The 24,489-nt window shown below is 47.6% G+C and overlaps 1 protein-coding gene across 3 annotated transcripts in view; it reads left to right on the top strand.

Moving 5' to 3' along the window:
- The window catches only part of GAS7 (growth arrest specific 7), a 106,219-nt gene that overhangs the window by 41,629 nt on the left and 40,101 nt on the right, over window positions 1–24,489 (top strand). For all 3 annotated transcript variants that reach the window (XM_075441127.1, XM_075441125.1, XM_075441128.1), the window contains exons 3-5: window positions 19,331–19,402; window positions 20,719–20,804; window positions 23,734–23,787. In XM_075441127.1, the coding sequence (XP_075297242.1) occupies window positions 19,331–19,402; window positions 20,719–20,804; window positions 23,734–23,787 (212 nt within the window). The remainder of the gene's footprint in view (window positions 1–19,330; window positions 19,403–20,718; window positions 20,805–23,733; window positions 23,788–24,489) is intronic.

The following is a 24,489-nucleotide window of genomic DNA, read 5'->3' as shown; positions in this document are numbered from 1 at the left end:
ACACTGACAGCAATTGTCATGGGGACGTGGTGCCAGCGTACGTCTCTGTCACAGGATTTCATGGGCCTCCTTCCTGCTTCGCCTCCGTAGCACCATTGTTTCAGCAGCAGGAGCTAGGTCTCTTTTCCATCAAGGTCTTATTTGTGTAGATGTACTCCTAGTTTGCTCTGTCTTTATCGTAGCTGTCAGCAGATGATGAAAGTATGCTGGAGCATTTTAGAGAGATGTCACTGTTTAGTGCACAATCTTGGTGGCTCAGAGGTCAGTGGAAGCTAGCTGGTTGGCCTGCAGTCTGATCCATGTAGTTAAAGGTCTTCTGGTCACCATTATCCACCAACAGCAGTTGATGCAAAACTCTTAGTTTGTAAGGTTGTGACCATTGCTCAGATCTCCTAGGGACCAGTCATCTCTTTACTGAGAGAGATGATCGGGAAGTGTTTGAAGACCTCCTGCGGAATCTTCAAAAATTCTCTCTTTTTTTTGTACAGTGGTGAAGTCTGGGTGTTTAGCAGCTTTCACACAGAGTCTTACAAAGTGGCTGGCTGACTGCACGTTGACTTGCTGTAAAACCACTGTAGGGGTAACAGCCGTAGCTAGAATGTACATTTGGTCTCAGCTGAAATAGAAGGAACACTGCTAACCCATGAGGAAATGCTGCAGACTCTGTGCACATTGCTGTCCCATGGTCTTTCCCTTCTGATTCCACAGCTGAGGCAGTCTGAAATGATGCTTTGTCTCATCCCGCACACATGCAGCAGGAGCCTGTGAGGGGTCAGGGAATGCTGCTTCAGGTACTGATGGCAGTAGTGCCTCCTGGGAAGTGCATGAGCTCTTCTCTTGCTAGGACACAGCGCATCCTGACAAACCATATTGATGACTTCTTGCTGGAGAGAGGTCCAGCTTCAGGGGGCTGGTGAAATGTAGGCTTTTTTAGAATATGGCATAGCATGGGAAGGAACAGCTCAGGGATCTGTCCGTGCAGCCCAGCAGAATCTGGATGTTGAATTTGCCTATGAGACAAAGATGTTAGAGATTACCCACCCAACTAGTGTTGTGCCTGGTCTCAGCCAAATGCCAGCAGTGTTCTATATGTATTAATTCCATATAGATGGATGCAACAAGTATACTTGATAATGCACAGACTGTTTCAAAATACAAGATCCTGTGTAAGATATATTACGTAGTTAAACATGCCAGTGAGTGACTAGAGGGAAGGGAAATTCCTGAGGCAACAAAGTGTTAATCAGTGAGTCAAACAGAGTAGGTCCCACCTATTCGAGGAAGAAATATTTGCATCTCCAAGGGAGTGAAGCAGTCTTTATTTTAATGAAGAAAAATGGCCAAACTATCTCCTGGACAAGGAATAAGTACTGTGAGATTCAGAGCAAGATTAAATCTGTCTGAACCTCCTTCAAAGGGCTTGGGAAGGAGCCTTCCCCAGCAAAGGAGCTTCCCGGAGCTGTCCAATGAGTGTACACTGTGATACAGACTTTCTTATGGAGGGTTCTCCTTAATAGATGCAGCAAGACATAAGGTATGCTTGGAGAAGGAAGCTCTGTGTAGCACCCTGCCAGGAGAGGGTATCACTTCAGAGCGATAAGAGAATAAGAAAGAACTTTCTGGTTATTTTTAGTCTAAGTGTTTTAACTGTGGTTTTCTTTTTTTTTTTCACTTCTGTCTTTCACAAGCTTCTGTAACCGCTTTGCTGAAACTAGATGTCTGAGTAAAGTATTTTATTAGAATTGTACATTAACATAGCTGCACTGGAAGGTGAGTTTAAGGCAACTTGGATAACAGCAAGGCACTATTCACCAAAGGTTATGGTAGATGTTTCCGTTGGGGGACCTCAGCCAGCACACTCTCTATTCAGTCCTCCCAGGGCCTTCTGCTGCATGGAGTAGGTGTAGAGCTGGCAGCAGAGGAGTGGACCCTCTGATGTGCAGCAAAACTTTGGAACACATACTTGGACTGTAAGGGTTTCCAGAGACTTTGTTACACTGGGCTACACTGAAAAATTAGTTTCTCTTGTCCTTCATTTGGAGCCTTCTGTCGGAAAGGACTTCAGTTTTCAGTCACAAAGCGGAAGGACACTCTGACTTCAGAGTGGTTGAGGCGTGTCCCTGTGTGTGTCTCATGTCTCCTGTTATCAGGATCTACAAAGCTTCCCATTCAACAGGAAGAAACATGAAATTGTCCTGGAAAGGCTCTGTGGTTGCTATCTGTCATCAGCCAAAGGCAGGTTCCCTCCCAGGCTCCTCTGTAGTGCTCTGTGGAGTTTCCTTCTGTTTCCAGGTGTAGAATCTGGACCTGGATCAGAATCAATGTGCCAAATCAAGGGTTTTTTCTCCAGGTGCTGAAGCACCATATTGTCTAAAGGGACTGTACAACTTCAGCTTTGCTGTAGTGGCTTGTACTTTATGTACTCTTTTTTTTCTTCCTTGAAATTTTTGAATCCAAAAAGGAATTTCTATATTTCAACCGTGGTCTTAGGTCTGCTGGCTGAGAGAGCAAATGGTTTCAGAGAGAATAAATATTACTGGCTATTCTCCTAGCTTAGAGCAGGTCTCTCTGGCTGCTGTGGAGAGTGTTTTTTTATGTGGGTTTTTTTCTCTTATTTTAAATACCCTAGAATATCCCTCCTATCAAAGCTTTTCTGTATTATTTGCTTTGTGTTTCTCCTACCCACTGAGGCTGAGCCACGCAGGGGAGCTGAAGTAAAGGCAAGAGGCTATCTACTTCTACTCAGGCATGCAGAAATTTGAGAGGAGATACTGATAATAACTAGAAGAAGTACAGACCTGTTCAGTGGACAGAGTGGGAAATGCTAGTGCTCTTTCACAGATAGTGACTGGGGAAAAAAGTTGCCAGAAAGTGAGTGGAAGGAATGAAGGGCTCCTCTCCATGACACAGAACACCCAGGAGCATCCTCAGCTCTCCTCAGCTGGAGCCCTGCTTACAGTTCCTTTGAGCTCTGCCTCGCACGTGTGCTGTATGCACCCTGGGGACCCTGTCCAGCTGCTTCCATCCAAGGATGCAGCTGCTGAGCCTCCGCCAACAGTGTATTGCTGCAGGAGCTGTCTCTGATCCCACCTTTTCCAGAGTCCAGAGGTACCCAGACTCGGCCGGCCCCTAAACTCAGCTAATTGCTAGAGTGCTGCATTGTGGTTTTCTCCTTCAGGGCTGATGTTAGGTAGCAAATATAGCACTGCGTTTTCAGTTGAACAGTGTTCTGCTAGGTCTTCTGTAGCCTGAAGCCCACAAATCCATGCTCTTGCTTTCTGTTCCTACATGTAACACATCCCTTAGGCACTGCTATCATGCATGTTGCCTTTGGTTGTCCCTTCCATCATATATCTCTCATGCATGAGGCAGAAGACAGTCGCTTATCTCAGCCGTATGCTAAGCATATGTGGAAGCTCCAGGCACTCGGCTCACTGTCTGTTCTTTTAAATGCATTTGGACATCCTCTGTGTGGCATGTCCTTCTCTTGCAGCCCTCCAGCTGTCCTGCCTGCCCAACCAGTTGCCCTGTCAGTCAGTGGGAGGCATATCCCAGAGCGGAGTGGGAGTAGTTAGCAAGCTCTGGGCTGTGGGTGAGCCCTGGCTTGGGTAAGAGCACAACAGAGCATCCCCTCGCCCTGTTCCAGGGCTGCAGGGGGATGCATCGCCTTTCTGAAAGTCAGTGCTAGCAAGAGCAGGCTTTTTTGACAGGTTCACAGCAGTTGTAGCACTTTCATCATGGACAAACAGTGGTCGGACAAGGTATGTGCCCTCTCGTATGGTAGAATTGTGGCTAAACACCTATGCAGCTTCCTGACAGAGACTCCGCATGCAGGAAAGGCAGCTCATTTACAGGAAGACAGGTCTTAAAAGCAGCAAAGGCAGTTTGGAAGGTGGCTAGAGGGAAAGCAAACTAAAGGGAAAGGGGACCGTAGTTATATTACAGTAAGATGGTACAAAACTGTTTGGCAGATCATACTTAAAGCATGGTACTCAATGGTCCCTTGTCAAAGGGAAGTGTGCACCAAAGGAGATCCTTCAGGGATCTGCCAGAGGCTTCATTCTAGTCAGTATTTCCATGTTGACATTGAGAGCACTTCTTTAAACTTTGACTTTAACTGAAGCTGACTGAGAACATGGTGTGCTGCACAGAACAGGCTCAGAATTCACAACCATCCTGCAGCTGAGGGCACGTGCTGGAAGAGCAGGATGCTGTGCTGTAAACATGCACTTAAGATTGGAGATTTCATCAGAAATAATAAAGTGATAAAGACAGGCAATGGAGCAATTTACAGGCAAAGATGTAGGGGCTCTGGAGGATCTAAAACTGAGTGAGAGCCAGCAGTGTTGTGCTAGTACAGAAACAGACAGCATTTTCCATTGTATAAATAGGAATGTTGTCTGTGAGGCATGAAGTAAGCCTCCAACTTTACAAGGAAATTATAAAGCCTCAGCTGGAATATTTTATTTTGTTTGGGCTCTACACTTCGGGAAAGATGTGAGCCAGTTGGATAAAACCCAGAACAGAGTAGCAAGAATGATGGGAGATGTGGAAAACATGTCCTGTGGGCAAATGTTAAGATGTGGATGGGGACGTGAAAGCAGGCTGCAAGCACATAAAATGCTGTTACAAAGAAGACTGTTTGCAATGCCTATCATGACTAGAAGACACAGTAACACACTTCAGTTGCAACAAGGACAACTGTAACTCTTCCTAGCTCTCTATGATAGTAAAGTGTGGGAGTAGGGAGTTGCCTAGGAGTCTGTATCACTGGAGGTCTCTAAGAGCGGGTTATGCAAAATCATGAAAAGTCATGTTGGCCTTGCTTTGGGGCACAGCAGGGACAAAATGACTTCCTGAAGTCCCTGTCAGGCCTGTTTTTTCAGTCTGCAAAGCCTAACCTATATTAAAAATATTTATCGATGTAGAGGATGACAAATGCCTGGGACTCACATGGGAGTTGTTCTTTATTTGGTATCTTTGTGTTTCCCCAATTTTTACATATGTCACATCTAACTAGGCTGTTGTTACTCAACTGCCAGTTTCCTTTTTCTGGCTGTCTAAGTCAAAGAATCTTAGTATGAATTCAGGGGAACGTTACTGTGCTGCATTTCATGTGTACCCACATGAATCTGTGCTGAATATTCCCACTGTGCTTTGGGACAGATCCTGGTCCTCCCTGGACAGTCCTGCCCTCCTGGTCCCTGGAGAAAGGCAGGAGTAGCCAGCAGTGTGCAGGGCAGCAGCAGCTGGTGGACTCCACACCGTGCAGTCCTTCTACTGGGATGAGTGCACTGCTGGGAGACCTTGGAGAAGGTCAGCAAGCAAAAGCTATACAAGTTTTGGTGCACTGGGGCTCTGTGCTTCTCCCCAGCTGAACCCTTTGTGTAGTTCTGCTCCCTCCTCCTGAAAACACAAGGTGTTAGGTGACCAATCCCACCAACAAATTGCCTTTCTGAACATGCTTGACACTGTACAATCTCTGCTTTGCCTTTGCTTCCTTCCTCATATGGTGCAGAAGTCTTTTTTTGCATTAAATAGGTTTTTTTGCTCTAGGTTCTTGAGCTATTCAGAGATGGGAACTCAAGCATGCATTCCCATTCCTGAGGAAGGGAAATGGTATTTAGGGGCAAGTAACATCTTGACTCTTCTGAGCCTTCAAAATACAACAGAACCCTCCCTGCTTGTGAGGCATTAATATTATTGCCAGCTGTTTCCACTGGTTAATGTCCTTCCACATTGTGATTTTCTACTTGTGCTATCCATACATCTTGTCTGACCATAACAGTATTTCCACCATGCGTGCTGGTGTGTGATCTAATTTCCATTGTCTTTACATGAAAAACACAATTGTTCTTAACTGGAAAGAAATAGAATTTATGAGACAGTATTCTTATGTGGAAGAAGGATGTTAGTAAAATCTTTAATTAAAGCATTGGGGTGAGTCTGTATGGAACAAACAGATTTGCACAGGTAAATGAGCCAGTTGACGAAGACAGCACATTCCTGTCTGTCTCCACTTGATGTCCCAGCTAGATAAACTCTCCACATTTATCATCCTTTGAAACTGGTTGGACTCAATCCTGAAGCTGCTTTAAAGGCCTCTGACCTGTAGAATGTCTGCAGAATGAAGCCCCAGAGAATTTCAGTGTACCTAAAATTTGTTTTCACAGTACAGCCTGCTGTAGGAAGGTTGAGTCTGCATCAATTACATTACAGTCAGAATAGCTGGCATCTAATTTGTGCAACATCTAGAGACATCCAGGCTTGTCATGTCAAAACATAAGAAAGAGGAGAGAGATGGCAACCCACTCTAAAATGCCTGGAAGACCCTTCTCTGTAGCAGTCATGGTCCTTATTTTGCATTATGAACTCTGCAAGGAGTCTGTGCTGTCTGGAAGGACAGTCAGGATACCTCTCCTGGGATATGGAGGGTTAAGTGCATGTTCATGGTCTGTTTAGAATCAGGACACCAGTGAGCAAGGATGACAAATTCGAAAGAAGTTTGTGCAAAGGAGTGCATGGCTGTCAGGTTGCTGCCCATCAGAGTCCACAACACTGCCTGGCCTCTGGGATGCTCACTCCTGTGCCCTTAGGTAGGTTTCACCATCCCTATCACTGTCTGAGCAGGGCAGAGTTTGATTTGCAGGACAAGGTACCATCTGCAAGGTGGACAACTCCATTTGAATGGGATCTTCCAGTCTCACCATTTATCCATGAAAAGAAATAATTACCTTTACCTCTCAATTTTCTTCCTGATGTAGGTGTCTGAAATAGCTGATGTGAGCCAGTCTCTAAGTGCCAGTCTCTTCACTGACTCTAAGGAGAGCTTCAGTGACAATACTGACTCCACATACAAATAAAGCTGGCTGTAGTGAATCTCACTGGGGTCCTGAGCTTACAGCCTGGAACTGAAGTGGAACATAAAAAATGTCCCTAGTTTCTTTGCATGGGGTTACTGCTCCTTACTACTCCCATAGCAGAATGCAGCCGTGATGGTGTCAGCAGGCACAGAGAGGGCTGCACAGTGAAACAGTCTCTTCCCGTCGGGTCATATGGTGAGCACACCTCCCTTCACACCCAAAATATCCACCCTGGCTTTCTTCCCCAGCAGTGCGTAGGATTCATAAGACATCTGTAAAATGCTGCACCCTATTTCTACACGAAGTTCCTACAGCTGTTGCAAATATCCAGGCGTGTTCACACATGCTCACAAACACACATCTGCACGTGTACTCACACTCCAGCAGGACAGCACTTTGGGGGAGATTCAGTGTCTGAAAAGCTGCAGTATTTCTGGGGTTTACTTGAATAATAGGAGCTGGACAGCCAGGCTAACAGCTCTGCAAATCAGACTAGGGCAAAAATGTTTATCTAGGGGCAGAAAGCCTTGAAAGGTTTAGGAAGTATCAGAAATACCAGAAATATGACTTGTTGGCATAGCAATTGTCGAGGAAAGGAGTATGTCTTTAGCTCCCTTCGTTGCACAACTACTAAGAAGAACCTAGGAGGGCACATGGGGGCTGGCAGGACGGCAGTGGAAAGGAAAGGCAGGGTCTGCAAGTACAGCTTCAGGGATGTCTCAGGGAGGGGAAACACCTTCCCCATCGCACACTTGGCCTCATTCAGGGCAACCACAGCATATGGCTTAGAGCTGGCCAGAGCTGCAGCTCAGTGTTACACAGCTGTAAGCCCCACAGAAAGCTTTTCTACGTGCTAGAAACTACTAGGTCTGAGCTGAAAAAAACTGCATTTCTGTGTGCAGTAGTCACAGGTTTGATTCAGCAGATGGAGGGGAAATACTTTTCTGCTGTTGGAGCAATGAATGGAAGACCAGTGGTTATTCTGAGAAGTAACTCTCTAAGGGTAAGGAGGTCCTTCCCAGACCTGCAGTATTGGCTGTTCCTCAGCACTCTGTCTCTGTGCCCTTGATCAACACTACTCTGCCTTGGATTTTTTACCCATCAGGCTCTAGATGTTAAAATCTGCCCCCAAACAGTGTTTGGCTATCTCTGCTCCCATGCTTCCCCAGTTTCTTCAGCCTCAGCACTACTACCCATAGGCACACAACCAGCCCCTTGCACTACCATAAGCCCTCTAGGACATGTGCTCAGTCCATGTTGTCCCATGCCCACTGCTTGTGCCAAGGGAAGAGGAACTGGCTGTTTGAAGTGTGTAAGCAGCCCAAATACCTTGTCACCATCTCCTGAAGCTCCTGCTGCCCTGCAGAGGATGTCTGGGCTGTAGCAGTGGTGCTTGTGACTCCAGATAGGGAGAGCATGGTGTGCAACCCATCCCTTTCTGGCCTGATCCTTCCCAGTGGCGAAGAGGGATTTGTAGAGATGACTGCTTCTGCTTCCGGGGGATGGGGAAGGGTGTTGGCAGCTGAGGGTGATGGCAGCTGATGAACTGAGGGAGAAGGGGGTCTGTACAACCCAAGATGGATGGGTTGAGGAGTCCTGTTTTCAGGCAAGCAGAGAAAAAGGTGTAGGAGGACCAAAGAGAGTGTAAAACACCCTTGTACACAGCTCCCATGCTTCTTCCAAACCATCCTGGCTGCCGATCAAATTCCCTTATTTGCTTCAGAAAAAATATGGACACAGGCTTTTTGTTCTTTCTTCCTCACCAGAGCTGCGCTACCCTTTTTGTTGGTGTTACCTGAGCAAGCAGTGGTGGGCTCCATCCCTGAGGCCAGCTGTCCATCTGTGCTCTCCTTGGGCTCAAAGGTCAGGTCTGGTCTGTTTGGAGAAACATGACATAAGGCCTCCAGAGACCACCAGTTATCTTGTGGCCTGCATATTTCAAGTGAACTAGTTCAAGTCCCAGCCTGATAAATAACCCAGTGCTTTATGCACACTTCTCCATCTCTTTCTGTGACTCGGGTGAGGGGTAGTTGTGTGTGGTCTTGTTGAAGAAAAGTGAGTAAGTATTTGTGTGAAGTGCTGTAGACCTCTGTTGGCCCTCAGGGACTGTGTCCATTTCACCATTCAGCTGAGACTGCCTGTACCTCGCTGTGCACAGGGGTGTCCCCATCCATTCCCTTCCCAGGACAGGTACCATTGCAGCAAGTCAGCAAGAAGCTCTGTTGTTCTGCTGGAATTTCAAGAAATAAATGTCCCCAGGCTGATCCGGGTTGCAAAATCACTGTGTGTGAAGCTTTCAAAACCTTTCATGTATATGAGCTGATGGGAAGACTGAATAGCAAGAAATCCTGTCTGGGAGAGAGGGCAAATAGACAGAGTGCTGACATTTACATTCAACTCTGAGCACTTCTGGACAACCTGTGGGTGTTTTGGAGGCAGGTGCAGATAAGGTGAAATAATTTCTGCCCTGGATATCTCCTACCCGACAGTGCCTGTGAAAAAAATACATTTATTTACTTGCTGCTGTTTTGGGGGGTTGGAAGCAGGCTTCTAGCTGGCATTTTCAGAGCCCAAAGCAAGAAAACTAACACTGCTCCCCCCTGCTTGCACTTCTTTACAATGCTTCACATTCAGTACAGGCAGCATCAGGACTGCTGGCAGCTTCATGCAGCTTACTAGGGCTGAGCATCTCCCCTTTCCCAGGACTACACTGGCATCACCTGAAACAAATGTATATTTCTGAAGTAATTCCCTAGTATGACATTTTCTTATCAATAATAATTGTAGTTCTCTGTTGTGATTGCAGATGAGAGGAGGCATGAGTCTGGGCACAAGTGATGGGGAAGGACATAAAGACGTAGGGTAGGATGGGCAAATGAAGGGCCAGAGAAGGTGAGAAGCAGTCAGGGTGGGAGCGTGGAGGTGCTATCCAGTCTCTGAAGGCTATAAAGAATTGTGTGCTTCACATAGCCTCTTAAAACCATCTTCTGTGCATGGACTATACTTATCCATCTTTAAGAAAACTGGGGTGAGCAATCTCCTCTGCTTTGACATCCCGTTAATCCTCTTTCAAAATGTGAGACTGTTGTAAGCCATTGAGTGGTGCCGGCAGAGCAGATGATACCACGCGCAACCTGGACTGTAAGGGAACATGGAAAAGTTTCCAGGCTGCTTGGCAGTAGTGGCCTTGGTGTGTTTTCTGGAAAGGGAGCCCTAAGATCACCCTGCTATGCCGAGTTCAAAATTACCATGTGCCCAGAATGCACAGCTACCATGTGGTTAACTGTATGGTTGCTCAGTGTCCTTGGGAGTGGTTTACAACAGTGCGTGGGTGGTAGATTCAGCAGGAAAATATTTGATTATGCTGAAGAAATTCTCTGATGTGCTGCAGCTGTAATACTTCTTGCATTAGTCAAACAATAGCACTCCAGCTACCTTGTCCATCACATTAAAGATGACTTATATACTTATGACACAAGCATGCGTGTGGCTTGCTGCCATCATGTATTCTCCACCGAGGTCAGCCTTACACGGTGTGTCCTTATTTCCAGGCTTTTCTTGTCTGTGGTGTTATGTCCTTCCCATTTACTAAACAGCTTTCTGTCTCCTGGAAAGCAGGAATTCTGCTTTCACATTATCATAATCCTAATTAAGGTTCATATATTCTCATTGTCACAGACATCATTAGTAAAATGCCACCTGCAACAGCAAGTGTTGGGGTATAGACTGTCAGGCAGTCCTGAAATGTGTAGCTGCAAGTGGTTGTTTCCCTGAAAGGAATCTCAAGTCCAGCACTTCAGGGTTTTAGGAAAATTTTCTTAATCTTTCCAAAAAGTTACGTGTTACTTAGTATCCTCCTGGTACCACCAGCCAGTTTTTCTGTTTCTGTCCTCCTGGGTACCCTTTCCTGCTTATCTTGGTACTGAAGTTCCTAGCTCCAAGCAAGTCTCTGATCCAGCTGTGCAACCAGTGCAAACTTCACCCTGCCTACTGACCCCAGGAAGAGCAGAAACAACAGATTGTGCTTTTCTAGCCAGCACCCAAAGAATAGCTGAAAACTCAGTGTCATAAACGCATTGCATTTCCCTTGCAAACCTAGTGCTTAGGGACCTTAAACATCCTGTGGCTAGTGAGCAGCTGGGTTCTTTCCATCCAGCATCGTGCTGTCTGTCTTTGTCTTGCAATTACATTTCCCATGGCACCAAACCAGTATATGCTAAGACATCCCAATTTGAGTGGTTAAGCGCTGGCTGACACGTCTAAGCCAAATTGGAATCCACAGCTGGAAACCACCAATCTTTGTCCTCCTTGTGCCTTGTCCATAGGCTGTTGTCGTCAACAGTGCCTGGCACAACGTGGGCGGGTAAGAGATGGTAACAGTGGTTGTGGTCATCTTGTATGCGAGATCTTTGTCATTAGGACACTCACTGAGTCAGTGAATACCCACAGAAACTCGAAGGGACTTCTGCGTGTCTCGAGGTTCTCCATCCTAAAAAATATCATTCACTACATTTATGTCTCATAGCTTGTATGCAATGCTGGAGCTGAGAGCACTGTATGTCACAAGCTCAACTATTCTTTCCTAAGACACATAATTTTTAAGCATTGTAAGCACATAGAAAGGATTAAATTAAGAAGCACCAAGTGCAAAGGAAGCCTTTCTACTGCACCATCATAAGCTAGACCTTAATCAAGAAGATGAAAGCAATTTTAATAATGCTGTATTTGACTAGATTGTTGGAGGATGACAATAGACTAAGTAGGATAATTTTGTACCCTGCAATCACACAGTGATATCTGCATTTTCACTGATGCTGTTGTGAGTGAGGAAGGGAACTGAGTGAATACAGAGAGTGGCCAGTTCTCCAGAGGAAATGCATACGAGATCTATCCTGGCAGCCCAAGCACAGCCTGGAATGCATCTGGCTAAGGGTGGCACTAAGGCTATTAAAAACAGTTGGTTGTTCTGTCACTTTACCTCCAACCTTTACCAAATCTTGAACTCTTTATTTTCAGAGAATAAACAAGACTTTATCTTTGCTTGGTTAGAAAGCAACCCCAAAGTGAGCTGAAATGCATTTGAGAGAGATGACCCAGTAGTTCAGCTAGACTGACGTGTTCCTGGAGCTCTTGCCCAGCACACCTTGCTGTGTCCCTGAGAGCCAGGGTGTGTGTGTCAGCCTGGGGCTCAACAAAGCCAGATGTATTAAAGCGGCTCTCTCCTTCAAGACAACCAGTACTGTGATGCTGGAAAGCAGCAAAGAAGTTGACCACTTGCAGACAATTCTTGCCTCTTCTGAAGTACATGCTAGACCCGAAGTGAAAGATGAGTAGATGGAAGGAATATAACCACAACCTGCTCTAGTACTTCCTCTGCCTAATATTTTCCATCTCTCTGAGTCAGTTAAGGGGCTTGGAAGGATTTACTCTGTAGGCTGAGGTTTTTCTTTCATATCTCACCAGCTACAGTCAACACCTACTCCAATTAAACTTATGAACTGCAGCTGAAATACTAAGTCGCCCATGGAAACACCTAAGAGATGTCAAGCATTTTTATTACATGTTATTTTCTTGTACAGATAAAAATTTTTAGTGAAACTTTCCCTCTGATACAGGATGCCCTAGCTAAAGGGTGTTATAGAAACCTGCCCTGGTAAAGTGGCCTAAAACCTAGAAAAACAAAGTGTGTCTCAGAAAGTGCTAGAAATAGCATTTTTATCACTACTAAGCCTGCAATGAATGGTTTGCATTTGTCACATGGTGTTTGCAAAAGAAGGGGCATGGTACAGGTCCTAGTGCTCATTTTGAAAGACCAATTAAGGACTATTGTCAGCAGCATTTCCTATGCTGTGGAGGTAGTGACAAGCACCTCTACCCTCAACACATGGACAGAAGATTTCAAGAACTCTTGGGAGGTGCCTGTCAGCATGGTGCTGTTTCGGGACTGAGGATAAAAGCTGTGTGGCAGCCTCAAGACTTTTTTTTATTGAACTGCCTGTGGGACCACAGAACCATAGCATTATAGAATGGGTTGGGATGGAAGGGACCTTAAAGATCACCTAGTTCCAACCCCATTGCCATGGAGAGGGACACCTTCCACTAGATCAGGTTCCTCAGAGCCCCATCCAACTTGGCCTTCAACACTTACAGGGAGGGTGCATCTGCTGCTTCTCTGGGTAACCTCTTCCAGTGCCTCACCACCCTCATAGTGAAGAATTTCTTCTTATATCTAGTCTAAATCCACTCTTTTTCAGTTCAAAGCCAATACTCCTTGTCCTATCCCTACATGCCCTTGTAAAAAGTCCCTCTCCAGCTTTCTTGCAGACCCCTTCAGGTAGTGGAAGGCTGCTCTAAGGTCTCCCTGGAGCCTTCTCTTTTTCAGGCTGAACAGCCGCAACTCTCTCAGCCTGTCCTCACAGCAGAGCTGTTCCAGCCCTCGGATCGTTTTTGTGGTCTCCTCTGGCCCTACTCCAACAGGTCCATGTCTGTCCTGTGCTGAGGGCTCTAGAGCTGGGCGCAGGACTTCCCGGGGGGGTCTCATCAGAGCGGAGCAGAGGGGCAGAATCCCCTCCCTTGCCCTGCTGCCCACACTGCTGGGGATGCAGCCCAGGAGACGGTTGGCCTTCTGGGCTGTAAGTGCACATCACTGGGTCATGTTGCGCTTCTTGTCAACCAGCACCCCCAAGTCCTTCTCGGCACGGCTGCTCTCAATCCATTCTCGATCCAGCCTGGATCTGGGCTTGGGACTGCCCTGACCCATGCACAGGACCTTGCCCTTGGCCTTCTTCAACCTCATGAGTTTCACACGGGCCCACCTCTCAAGCCTGCCCAGGTCCCTCTGGACAGCATCCCTTCCCTCCAGCATGGTGACCGCACCACACAGCTTGGTATCGCTGCCAAACTTGCTGAGGGTGCACTCAGTCCCACTGTCCATGTCACTGACAAAGACGTTAAACAGTGTGGGTCCCAGTACTGACCCCTGAGGAACACCACTCATCACTGGTCTCCACTTGGACATCAAACCATTTTCCACAACCCTTTAAGTATGACCATGCAGCCGATTCCTTACCCACTGAGTGGTCCATCCATCAAACCCCTGTCTCTCCAGTTTAGAGACAAGGATGTCATGTGGGACAGTGTCAAATGCTTTGCACATGTCCAAATAGATGGCAGGATGGAGCTGCATTTCAGTTCTGACACTGCAGTCCCTGCTGAACTAGTTCGTGCACTACATGGTGCTCTGCTTTCAGCACTTACAGGACTGAATCTCATGTTTCATGCAGGTGCAAAGAAATTTGCATCTGTCACTTCTGCCTGCTTTTCATGTTCCTTTTCATTAGGTATGAGGAAGAAAGTAAAGATCAGGGCCCTAGGAGGTCCACAGAGGAGTGTGACCTTGCAATGCAATGAGAAGACACCGTGTAGAGGACCATGTTGCAGTTCAGAGGCTCATGCGTGGGCTGGTTGTTTGGGCCTTTTGAGCTAATGTTGCTATAGGTGACCCATATTGGGTTCAGTACTGCATGGCTCACTGGACCAAGACATTGGAGCACAAAGATGAAAGAGCCACTGTGCTGAATCGGGAGAGTCCTGCAACTCTGGTCTGCAGGAGTTCAGGAGGGAAGAGCCAGGACAGTTCTTCCTGCCCTGGAGTCAGTTCTGTGAACTGACTCAGGGTGAGACCTCCTCATTCCAGTGAAACAAAATCTCCTTGTGCTACACATCCTCTGCGGAACAGGAGGAAAACATTTTAATTGTACTCTCATTCACCCACTCCTTCTGCTTCTGAAGTTTGGAATGGTTTACTCCAGTCTCAGGGCATTGCAAGTGGTTTCCCCTCCTGACGTGCACAGACCCCCACACTCCCCCTGCCTTCCCTCTGGGCTGTTTTCTCCCACACACAATATCAAGAAATGAAGTGCCATGAAACCCTTTCTGATTCATCACAGATGTGGGGAAGATCTTAGTAAGAAACGGGAGATAAGGTGTAAGAGCACTGACAGCAGTTTGTTTCTGGCTGGTGAGGTGAGGTTTGCTTCCAGCAAAGCCAGCTGGAGCGTGGTGGCTTCAAGCAGCCTGGAGGTTTGGGCTGGGGAGTGCAGTATTGCGCTGTTAAAGGAAAACCCATTTTCAAAGCAGGGCTCTTTGCACTCCTTTCGACTCAGAAGTCCAACCCACCTTTGCACTTCGGGAAGCCACAGGCAGGCAGCAAACCTTGCTGAAAGCCTATGGAGATACAGTGGAGCAGCAAAGGAAGGCTAAGAGGTTTTCAAACTGTCCGTGCATACGGGTGATTCCTACATGCAATTAGAAAGAGCAAAAAGAATCTGAAAAAGATGAGGTGAGACTGTGGGGCCTGTTCCACCCTAAATGTCACTTCCAATTCTGCATGTTTTCAGGAGCAGTTTGGGAGAAGCTTTCAGGATTTCTTCTTGTGTCGTTGAGGAGGGACCTATTCTGTTGCTGTTCTTCATCCACGCCAGTGACCTGTGCAGCCTACACAGCTTCATGTTATTCAGAGCAGAAACTGGGTTTGGAGCTGCTCAGCGTTACAGACTTATTGCTGTTAAAACTAAAACAAACTCCAAACCTATTTACAAAGTCGTGAGACAGCACCAGCAGATGGGTGGCACATTGTAGCTGCTCCAGATCTGTAAGACCAGGGAATGTTTCTGCACAGTAAGCAGCCCTGGAGATCCTCCGGCTTGCTCTGCCCTGCTCTTATAGTTTGGCCAATGAAACTACGGAGCGTTTAGCTCCTAAAATAGCCCTATGCGTGACACCATGCAGAGGTACTACATCCATTCCTGAAAGCAATATAAGCATGCTCAGGAGGGATTATGCTAGAGTTTAAAACCCTGATGTTTGGCTGATGTTGTATGTTCAGACTGGAAAGCGGCTGCTTTGACCTGAAGAGCACTGCTGGATTCATGGAGAAGGGACATAAAATTCCTTCTTCAGTTGCGACACTTTGATCACAACAATTGTCTGCATTGGGACCTCCTCAGAAGTGTGTTTCTTGATTAACATGAGGTCCCAGAGTGTGTGGCTCTCTGAAGGCCTGGCACGTCATGTCATTTCTCATTCTGCCAAACAGATGCAAAGTGAACTTTCTTCCCCCAAACACCTCAGGTTTCCGCTTTCCTTTGGGAGGAAATGTTTAACCACACCCGTGAAACCCCTCTTTGGTTCTGTTGGCATGTATCGCTTGGATCTGGTAACTATTTTTCCTCTCACTTATGTCATTTCAGTTTGAACAAGTGGCTTTCTATTGCCTTGCTATTTGGTAACTCATTTATAGTTATCTCCCAGGGCTGCAGGACTTCTTTCTGCTCGCAGACCTCCTTCACAGTCCAGAGAGGAAAACAAGGAAGACAAGGAAACTACTGATTATTCCTTCCCCTCATTGGCTAAATAGAATAATTAGCATGTGGCTGATAAGGGAGGACAGAATTTGTTGGTGTTGGTCTGCCGGTGCTAAATTACATTCTCACAGAGTGAGAGGTTTTAGCTTGTCTCCAGCATCCTCTCTGGAAAATTGGGTGGGATATAAAATCTTATCTGATATTGAATCTGTTCCTAATAGCAGTGATCATTGTTTTACTACAGGGTTACAAGTAGTCTTCAGATTTTCAGAGCACCAGGATCAAAGGCTGCATTTGGTACTCCGATATGAGACTCTATCTTGGCTCTGTCAAACGGTGTTGTCTCTCACCAAGCCTTTGCCATTTTTTTCTAGTTGTGGAAAAAATCACACCCCACACCCCCCATTCACTTCTAATCATGACTAAGCTGCAGAGAAATTTTAATGTTACAGTATTATCTTGGCAAATTTAGTTGCTTCCAGTAGATGGCATTACAGCAGTGCGGTCCTGATCGAGGTTAGTTCGTGTTCCTGCTCCGGCTGCCGGAATGATCCCTCTGTTACTCTGTGCGTAGAAGTGGACTTTTCTTTCTCTGAGCACTCATGAAAAATGGGGTTAAAAACGTTCTTGTTCCTTTCATTTCCTATCAAATAAAAGAAGTTATTTCTATTTTATGCATTTTTATAGCATTTTTTGTTTTATTTTTCAGTGTGCATAGCTCCACAGTCACTTTATTTTAGAAAATTTGTCAAGACACTGAGTGTTTTGCATTGTATTCACAAATATGCTAACCACTGGGCACTGCTCTTTCATGTATATAATTTTTGGCCTGAAGTTGTGCATCTGGACTTTCTGTATGGCAGAGGGGAAGAATTAGGTATTTCACACCAGCTCCACAGCAGCTAGCAGGCAAAGCAGAGACTAGTTACAAGAAGCAGCTGGTAATTTTAACTAATTAGTTACATTTCAAATATATTTGTTAGGTTTTTAGGTACATTCCTTTGTACAGTCTCAAAAATGCAAAAATACTGTACACAGATATGCTTGCGTGAAAGAACCCAAGCCAAACATGAACGTAACTGTTTTTACTGCTAATGTCAAAGTCAGTTCGACAAAAACATGTTACCCCACTATTGCACTTGGGCATAGCAAGAGTGGACATCACAACCCCTCCACACAGATGTCCAAAAGCCATTCTTCCGAACACTTGTCTTCAAATCAACTCACTCATATTATTCGTTAATCAACAACTTACATTAGAAAAATAAAAAAACGACAGGAAGCGTGAGTAGCATATTCTATTGTTTACCTTTGCATTACAATAAATGTAAATTAGAATTTGTCTTTATTTAACCATGCACTTGTGTATTTTAAGCCATGACAAGCTGACTCATAAAAGACAACTCTTAGCATCTGATTTTCCTTCTGTTTAGTTAAAACACATTCCAATTCTTCCTCATTGACCTAGCATGGAATTTATTAACTTACTACCCAATTCACAAAAAGCTGACTGAAATTTAAATACTTCCCCATGATTCATCAAAGCTTCTAGTCCACCAGGTTTTGCACTTGCAAGTTAAAAAAAAAAAGCACAAAGTGGTTTTTTTTGCAAGCAAAAGCATGCTGGGGCTTGGGGAGATGGGAAGGGGGCGGGGAGCGGGAAGCGGGGCATGTGTCTCTAGGATTTGGGCATTATGGGTGTGGGGGATGGCACCTTCCCCCATTTGGGATCCGTAATCCTGAGTCCTTTCCTGAAATAAGGAACCTAGTGCAACCCTTGAGGACATCTGTACGTGTATATATGTGCATGACTGTATATATATAAACACAGATAAAACAGTACTCCCTTCTTTACCCAATAGGGCTTTTATGGTTCTTGAAGCATATTAGCATGCTCCCTGGTGCTCAGATAAGCACTTACCCAGGAAAGGAGGCCTTAAGTGCCCCAGTGGAAGTGCTGACTGCCAGCCCCTGAACTGTTATGCCCAAGGGCTCTCTCAGCCTCTCCTGCCCCGTTACCACTTGACCATGTTCATCCAGAATATTGAGAGGCTTTGGCAGGCTTAGATGGCTGTTGGTGGGGATTTTCAGAATGACAGTTTCAAACGAAGTGGCCAAAGCAGTCCTTTGACTTGATTGCACTAGCTTGCTTATTTTCTTGTTTGATATCGGCAGTCAGTCAGTATTATTTGGTTTGGTACCAATATGTTTATTCAAAAGCAATGGTGGCATGGGCTTTCTAGCTAGACTTCTGCAGAAGTTGCTGTTTTAACTCCACTGTCTGCTGTTGCAACTTCTACAAAGTTTTGCAATTAAATCTTGTATATTTAGCAAGTGGTCAAAAACCATTTTCCACTTGCTGAGTAAATGAACAGAATGGTTACACTACAGAGGAAACTGAGAGGGGAAAATCAGCAGCAGTCCTCTGAGTATCAGAAGAGGTGTGACATAGATGTGCATATCCTAGCCACTAAAGAAAAAAAGGGAGTGGAAAAAAGGAAATTTGCCAGGGAAATAGGTTTTCTGAGATAAAAAAATGCCATGGTCTTTGTATATATCACTAAAACCACATCCCTGAGTCATTCACAGCTGCCTTTCATGCAGAGAGCAGGGGCAAAGGCACTGCCGCCCGTGTTCCCAGGGTAAGAGCCACGACTGGCTGTGCTGCAGCTCCATGTCCGCAGTGGGCTGCAGGTAGGACCCTGCGCTGGGCTTGATTTAAGTACACCTGGGAACGCTGCCTGCACAGATCGTGGCAGCGCCTTACAGGCAGTGGTCTGTGTGTGCAGCTGTATCCCTGCTTTCTTGCTGAGCACAGCCCTGGGGCAGACCTGCTCTGGAAGAACCAGTGATGGAGCTCCCAGTCTGCTCTGTTTCCATCCATCGCAGCCGGCTGCCAAGGGATCCTGAGCTGGGAACTGACAGCAGAAAGAGATGGGAGGAGACAGGGAGTGCAGGGAGGTGCAGACACCTTCTTCACAGGCTGAGAACCTGCTTCAGCGACCACTGATGATCAGCCCCATTTCTACGTGTGTAATAGATGTAACTCTGAAGTGTGTGCAAGGCCTCTGTCACCCTTACATTGATGTTTCCCTTCAACAGAAACGACCTGGGAGCGACCAAGCAGTGTGCCTGGGACTCCAAAGAGCCCTGTGTCACAGAAGAGTTCTGCAGGTACTGTTTGATGCTGTGCCTGACCACTGCATTGGGTGAATCTGCTTCTTTACCGCTCAGGAGAGCAAAGGAAAATGCTGTGATGACGTGGGATGTATATTTAAGGTACAAGGTCATGTGAGTGTAGCAGAGTAAACATGGTGAGGCGTTCCCTTCTGATACATCTTCTCGCTTGCTGTTTCCCTACGGATGCATCTTCTGGCCGGCTGTCTGAAGTGCCTGCTCAGAGCTGAGATGGCTCCTTCCTTGCAGCACGGAGGCAGATGGTGGCCCAGCGAGGCAGCAGGGCTGCCGGCTCTGGGAGGGAAGGACAGGCTGCCTTTCCCAGTCCTGCTTTCTGCCGAGGCAGGGTAAGCAAAAAGCTGCAGAGGAACGTGGGCTGGCTATAGCTCTTCCACGCAGAGCACATGTGCATCATGAAGCATTTTAGCAAGTGATCGCTACAGGGTTGACTACTTCACCTCTGTCCTGACTTGAAGTTGTAGGGAATGAAGTAACAGAGAATCAGCTGCATAATCACACTGAAAAGCTTCGGGTAGTGCAGAAAGACAAAGCAAAGCAAAAATTAGTCTGGAATAAAAAGTGTTAAATGTAAAGGCCATTGCTGCGAGCTGACTGTAAATAATGCAGTCTAGAGGATGCTTTTCATAGAATTTTTTCAAACTGATGCCCCTGTATTGGCAGAGCTGAGTGGGAAGTATGCTTGAAAACTGTGTATTCTGTTGTGAGCAAAGGATTTGTGATGTAGTTGTGTGTCTTGTTTCAACCCTACTTTGAGCACTATTCTTTGCTCAGTATATTCCAAAAATAAAGCACCCTACAGCTGTATACATGAACCATAAACTCCTTACGAAGCTTGCTTTCTTTGCATGAAAAGCCCATCTTCATTAAACCAGTGCTTTTTGCATACCCTGCTTCTTCAAACACATAATTTTACCAAACAGCACTATGGGAACTGTTTTGAGTTTGGAGTGGTCTCTTTTTCTTGGCTCTTCCCAGCTTAGTAACTCCTGCCGTAACTCCTGATAAGAGTCTGCCGCAGGATCCCGAGGGCGGGGTGGGCCCATGGGCTGGGCATCTGTAGAGTCCGGTTCTGGGCTCTTTCTGGGTTGCAGCTAACACACCACTTTGCCAGGCTGTTGAGATAGGGAAAAGCATCCGTAGTTTCTCAGGCTGGAGGCAGTGAACACTGGTGACTCAAAAAAGGCACCGTGAATTGTATCTGCATATTCAATTATGTGATTAGTTTATAAAACGTGCAATTATTCATTTGCTACCAGCAGCAAGCCTGCTAACTCTCCCATCTGTTCTTACAGTGAATGGCTACCACATCTCTGGGACCCCAGTACACCAGCTCGACTCTGGTCATATGAGCCTCCGAAAAACCAGTGGAGACCCCCAGGTAAGTGCTGGGGAAAAAGCCAGACAGTGGTATCCAAGAATAAATGGGTCTCCGCTTAAGCAGTTTAGGAATCTGCCCAGAGCAGGATATCAAGAGGCCTTTTCTTTTAGAAACTGTCAGATCAGACAGATTTGTTGCATCTAGAATAGTTAGCCTTTGTGTCCAACTGGTAAAACAGTACAAAACGCTGAGATACTTTAGATTTTTTTGTTGTATCACTCCTTTCTGAAAAATTCACCAGGCCACTTCAGTCAATGTTAACAACTCTGCATTTTCCTGCCACTCCAGCCTGAAGCCTGGGCCTGTCTCCAGCACAGTCCTCTCTCTAGACTTGCACATCTGCCCGTGTCTATATCTCATTGTATTTTCTTGCAGTTCCAGCCTTCCCTCCCAAAGACAGTATTCACAAAGAATTTGTCTGAAGCCTTTTTCTCGATTACTTCATCCATTCCTGCATGTCCTTTTACAGGCCCTCCTCTGTGCCTTACATAGCCCGTGCCTCACCCATCTCATCAAGTGTTCAAGGCGCTGACTCGTGGACAGCCGTTCTCCCCTGTCTGTTTGCCCAAATTTTCAATAAATATCCCTGCATTTTTTCTTGTACCACTTCGAATTCCTGGGAGAGTCTTCCCTGCAGGTCTGCAGGTGCAGCACAGGGCCCCCCTTCCACCTCCGCCCATGAAACTCTTCGCTCCCTGCCAGCACAGCGACAGTTGAGTAGCTGGTGGGTTGCACTCCTGCTGGGCTGTGCTTCACTGCCCGCTGGCATTTTTCCCCGGCTCATACCTGACCCGAGTTCTGTTTCATTTCTGTATTAACTGGTAGGTTCTTTTGCAGTGCAACTGCTTAAATACTCCCAGTGAAATGCATGTTTGGTTTGTGTGCTGCTACCGTGCTGGCCTGGGTTGCCTGTTGCTCTCAGTGCACCTCTTATGTTCCCTATTTCTCGGTCTAAATTTCATGTTGTCTGCCAAATGTCCCTCTTTGTCTCAACCCACTTTTTTGCCCACTACCTCCTAGGCAGTGGCCTTCAGCCCTGCCCTCATGGGTGTTGTTTCAGCTAAGTCAGCATTTATGGGTGGATTCATGGCATCGCCCATGATACAGTCCAGCGCTTTGGGCTCCCTGTTCCTTCCACATCCACATCAAACACCTTGCACTTCACTATCCCGTGCTGCTACTTCTCTGAGCTGTTTGCACAGGCCAGAGGCAGAGCGTGTGGGCACTTAAACTAGGTCAAAAGCGTATTAGAAACTGATGTAGTGCACTACCAGACACTCCTGTGAGTCTGCTGTGAGTCCCTCAGAGAACCTGAATAAACTTGCAGGCTGTGGCTTCCTTGAAATAAAGCTGTGTTAATCCTAGTGCAACAAATCTCGTTTCTCAAGGTATCTGCTTTGCAGTTGGCTTGGTAGACAAGTCAGATTAACTGACTCCCCTAAAACTTCCTTTGTAACAACACCTGCCACTTTCCACTTTTATGGTGCCAAGTCTGACTCAAGTTTACAGCGACCTTTTTGGTCAAATTCACATCTGAGACACGTGGGGCGTCCATTGCCATGCACTGGTTTGCTCAGCTGACTCAGCCATCAGACTGATAAAAATCTCTTCCACTACTTTTCTCATTCACTTCAACAGCCTCCATGGTACTTTCTTTCCATTGCTCGTTTATTACAGGTTTTTCCAAACTGAAGTCCAGGCTTGGTTCCTGCTTTGAACCTCTTAACTAGTTTTGAATGTGTAACTAGCTGCTGGTGCCATTAATTCTGAGAGCAGCTTGTGTCCACACCCGCTTGGGAGCCTGCTTTTCCTGGGAGCTGTGGCTGCTTTTGCAGAAAAGTCCTTAGTAAGGAAAACCTCAGACCATAAACTGTTGGTTGCAACAAGCTGTTCTCTGCACCCTCCAACTCTGGTACACTTTGGCCAGTCCCTCTCCTGCTTGCCTGTCTTGGGCCATCCCAAGCTGCTTTGCCCTGACTGCATCCTTGTCTGTTCTTGGCAGAGGCTGTCTCCCGCGGCAGAGCAGCTTCCAGGCCTTCTCCAGGATGCTTGCTTAGACCTGGGTAGCAGCCATCACGCAAACAAACGCTGGCAAGATCCCTCCAGCAAGCTCAGCCGCATTTCTTGGAAGCAGGTCAAGGGGGGGGGGGAAAGCCACAGCTGAGAACAACGCGGGGCTGTGCTGGGCTGGGCGCAGGGCCAGGCCGTGTTTACGGCTTCCTAGAGAGCAGCGAAACGCTGCCCGTTCAGGTTGTCCCAACCGCCACGAAGCGAGCGGCGGTGCCGGGGGTCGCGGTGCCACGGCGGGGGGACGCGGGGCGGGAATCCACGGCACAGCCCAGCGACTGCTGCCCGGAGCGGACCCGGCTCCCGCTACCCCCGAGCCGGCAGCCGGGGCAGGACCGCACCGGGGCCGAGCCGCGCTGCCGGGGAGGTGCGGTCCTGCCCCGGCCACCGGCTCCAGCCCGGCGCGGCGGGGCCGAGGGGCGGAGCAGGCGTGGGGCCGGCGGCTGGGAGGGGGCTCGGCCGCCCGGCCCGGCCCGGCCCCGCCCGCCATTGGCCGCGCGGGCTGGCGGCGGCGAGGGGAGGCGGCCCTGCCGGGCGGCCGCACCGCCTCCAGCTCCCCTGCGAGCCGCGCCGAGCTGAGCCCGGTCGTGCGGAGCCGAGCCGAGCCCAGCCCAGGCGTGCGGAGCCCAGCCCAGCGGAGCTGAGCTGAGACAACAGCCGAGCTCAGCCGTGCCGAGCCCCGCCGGGCCGTGCCGAGCTCCGCCGCCGTCGAGCCCACCCGAGCCCCGCCGTGCCGAGCCGGGCCGCCCCGAGCCGCGCCGCCGGGCCATGGGGTCCGCCTAGCGCCCGGCCCGCGCGGCCCGCGCCCGCCATGCTGGGCTCCGAGAGCGGCCGTGACGATGCGCCCCGCTTCTCTCCACAGACCCCGGGGTCCCCGGCGGCGCCGCGGCGGCAGAGCAAGGAGAGCAGCCTGACGGTGAGTGCGGGGCGGGCGGGCGGGCAGAGCCTCCGCCGCAGGCGGTTTTGGCGCTTAATAAGGGAGGGGCCCGGGGAGGCTTTGGGGGCTCCGTCCCGGGCAGAGCTCCGGTCGCTTTCCCTTGGAGCGCGGTGGCCCCGGGGTGAGCAGGGGGCAGGGGCAGCCCCGGGAAGGGGCACACGCGGGCTGCAGAGCTGCTGGCTGGGAACCAGGTGTCCTGAAAGAACTTCCTCACCTGCTGACCACCCCCCCGCCCCCCCAGAGTGTCCAAGCGAAGATTTCTGATGGGAAGCGTAAGCAAGGATTTTAGGTTTCACTGCGAAGTTAATCTTACATTTGCTTTGAATATTAGTAATTAAATATAGCTGACTCAATGGTGTTCTCAGTATTGTGTTTACAGACATTAATATCTTTTGTGTGCCTGGTGACCTCATCTGGAACACAGTTCGCACTTCTGGACTCCTCAGTGCAGGACAGATGTTTAAGAGCAGGAAGGAAATCAAAGTAGATTAATGAAAGTGGCTGGGAATAGAAAGGTTTCTTTGAAAGAAAATAATAAAGAAGACAAATGAGCAGATAAATGAATTGCAGTGATAAAGGAGAGGCAATGAACATGCTTACAGCTGCGAGCATTGGCAAGGTATAAAATCCACAGGAACAAAAGGAATAGTTTAATGTTATGCATCGTTGTTAACTGTTACT

This window comes from Opisthocomus hoazin, chromosome 21, assembly GCF_030867145.1.
Source record: "Opisthocomus hoazin isolate bOpiHoa1 chromosome 21, bOpiHoa1.hap1, whole genome shotgun sequence".
In the NCBI taxonomy this organism is placed as follows: domain Eukaryota; kingdom Metazoa; phylum Chordata; class Aves; order Opisthocomiformes; family Opisthocomidae; genus Opisthocomus; species Opisthocomus hoazin.
Note: the sequence above shows the minus strand (reverse complement) of the source record. Positions and strands in the feature narration are given on the sequence as shown.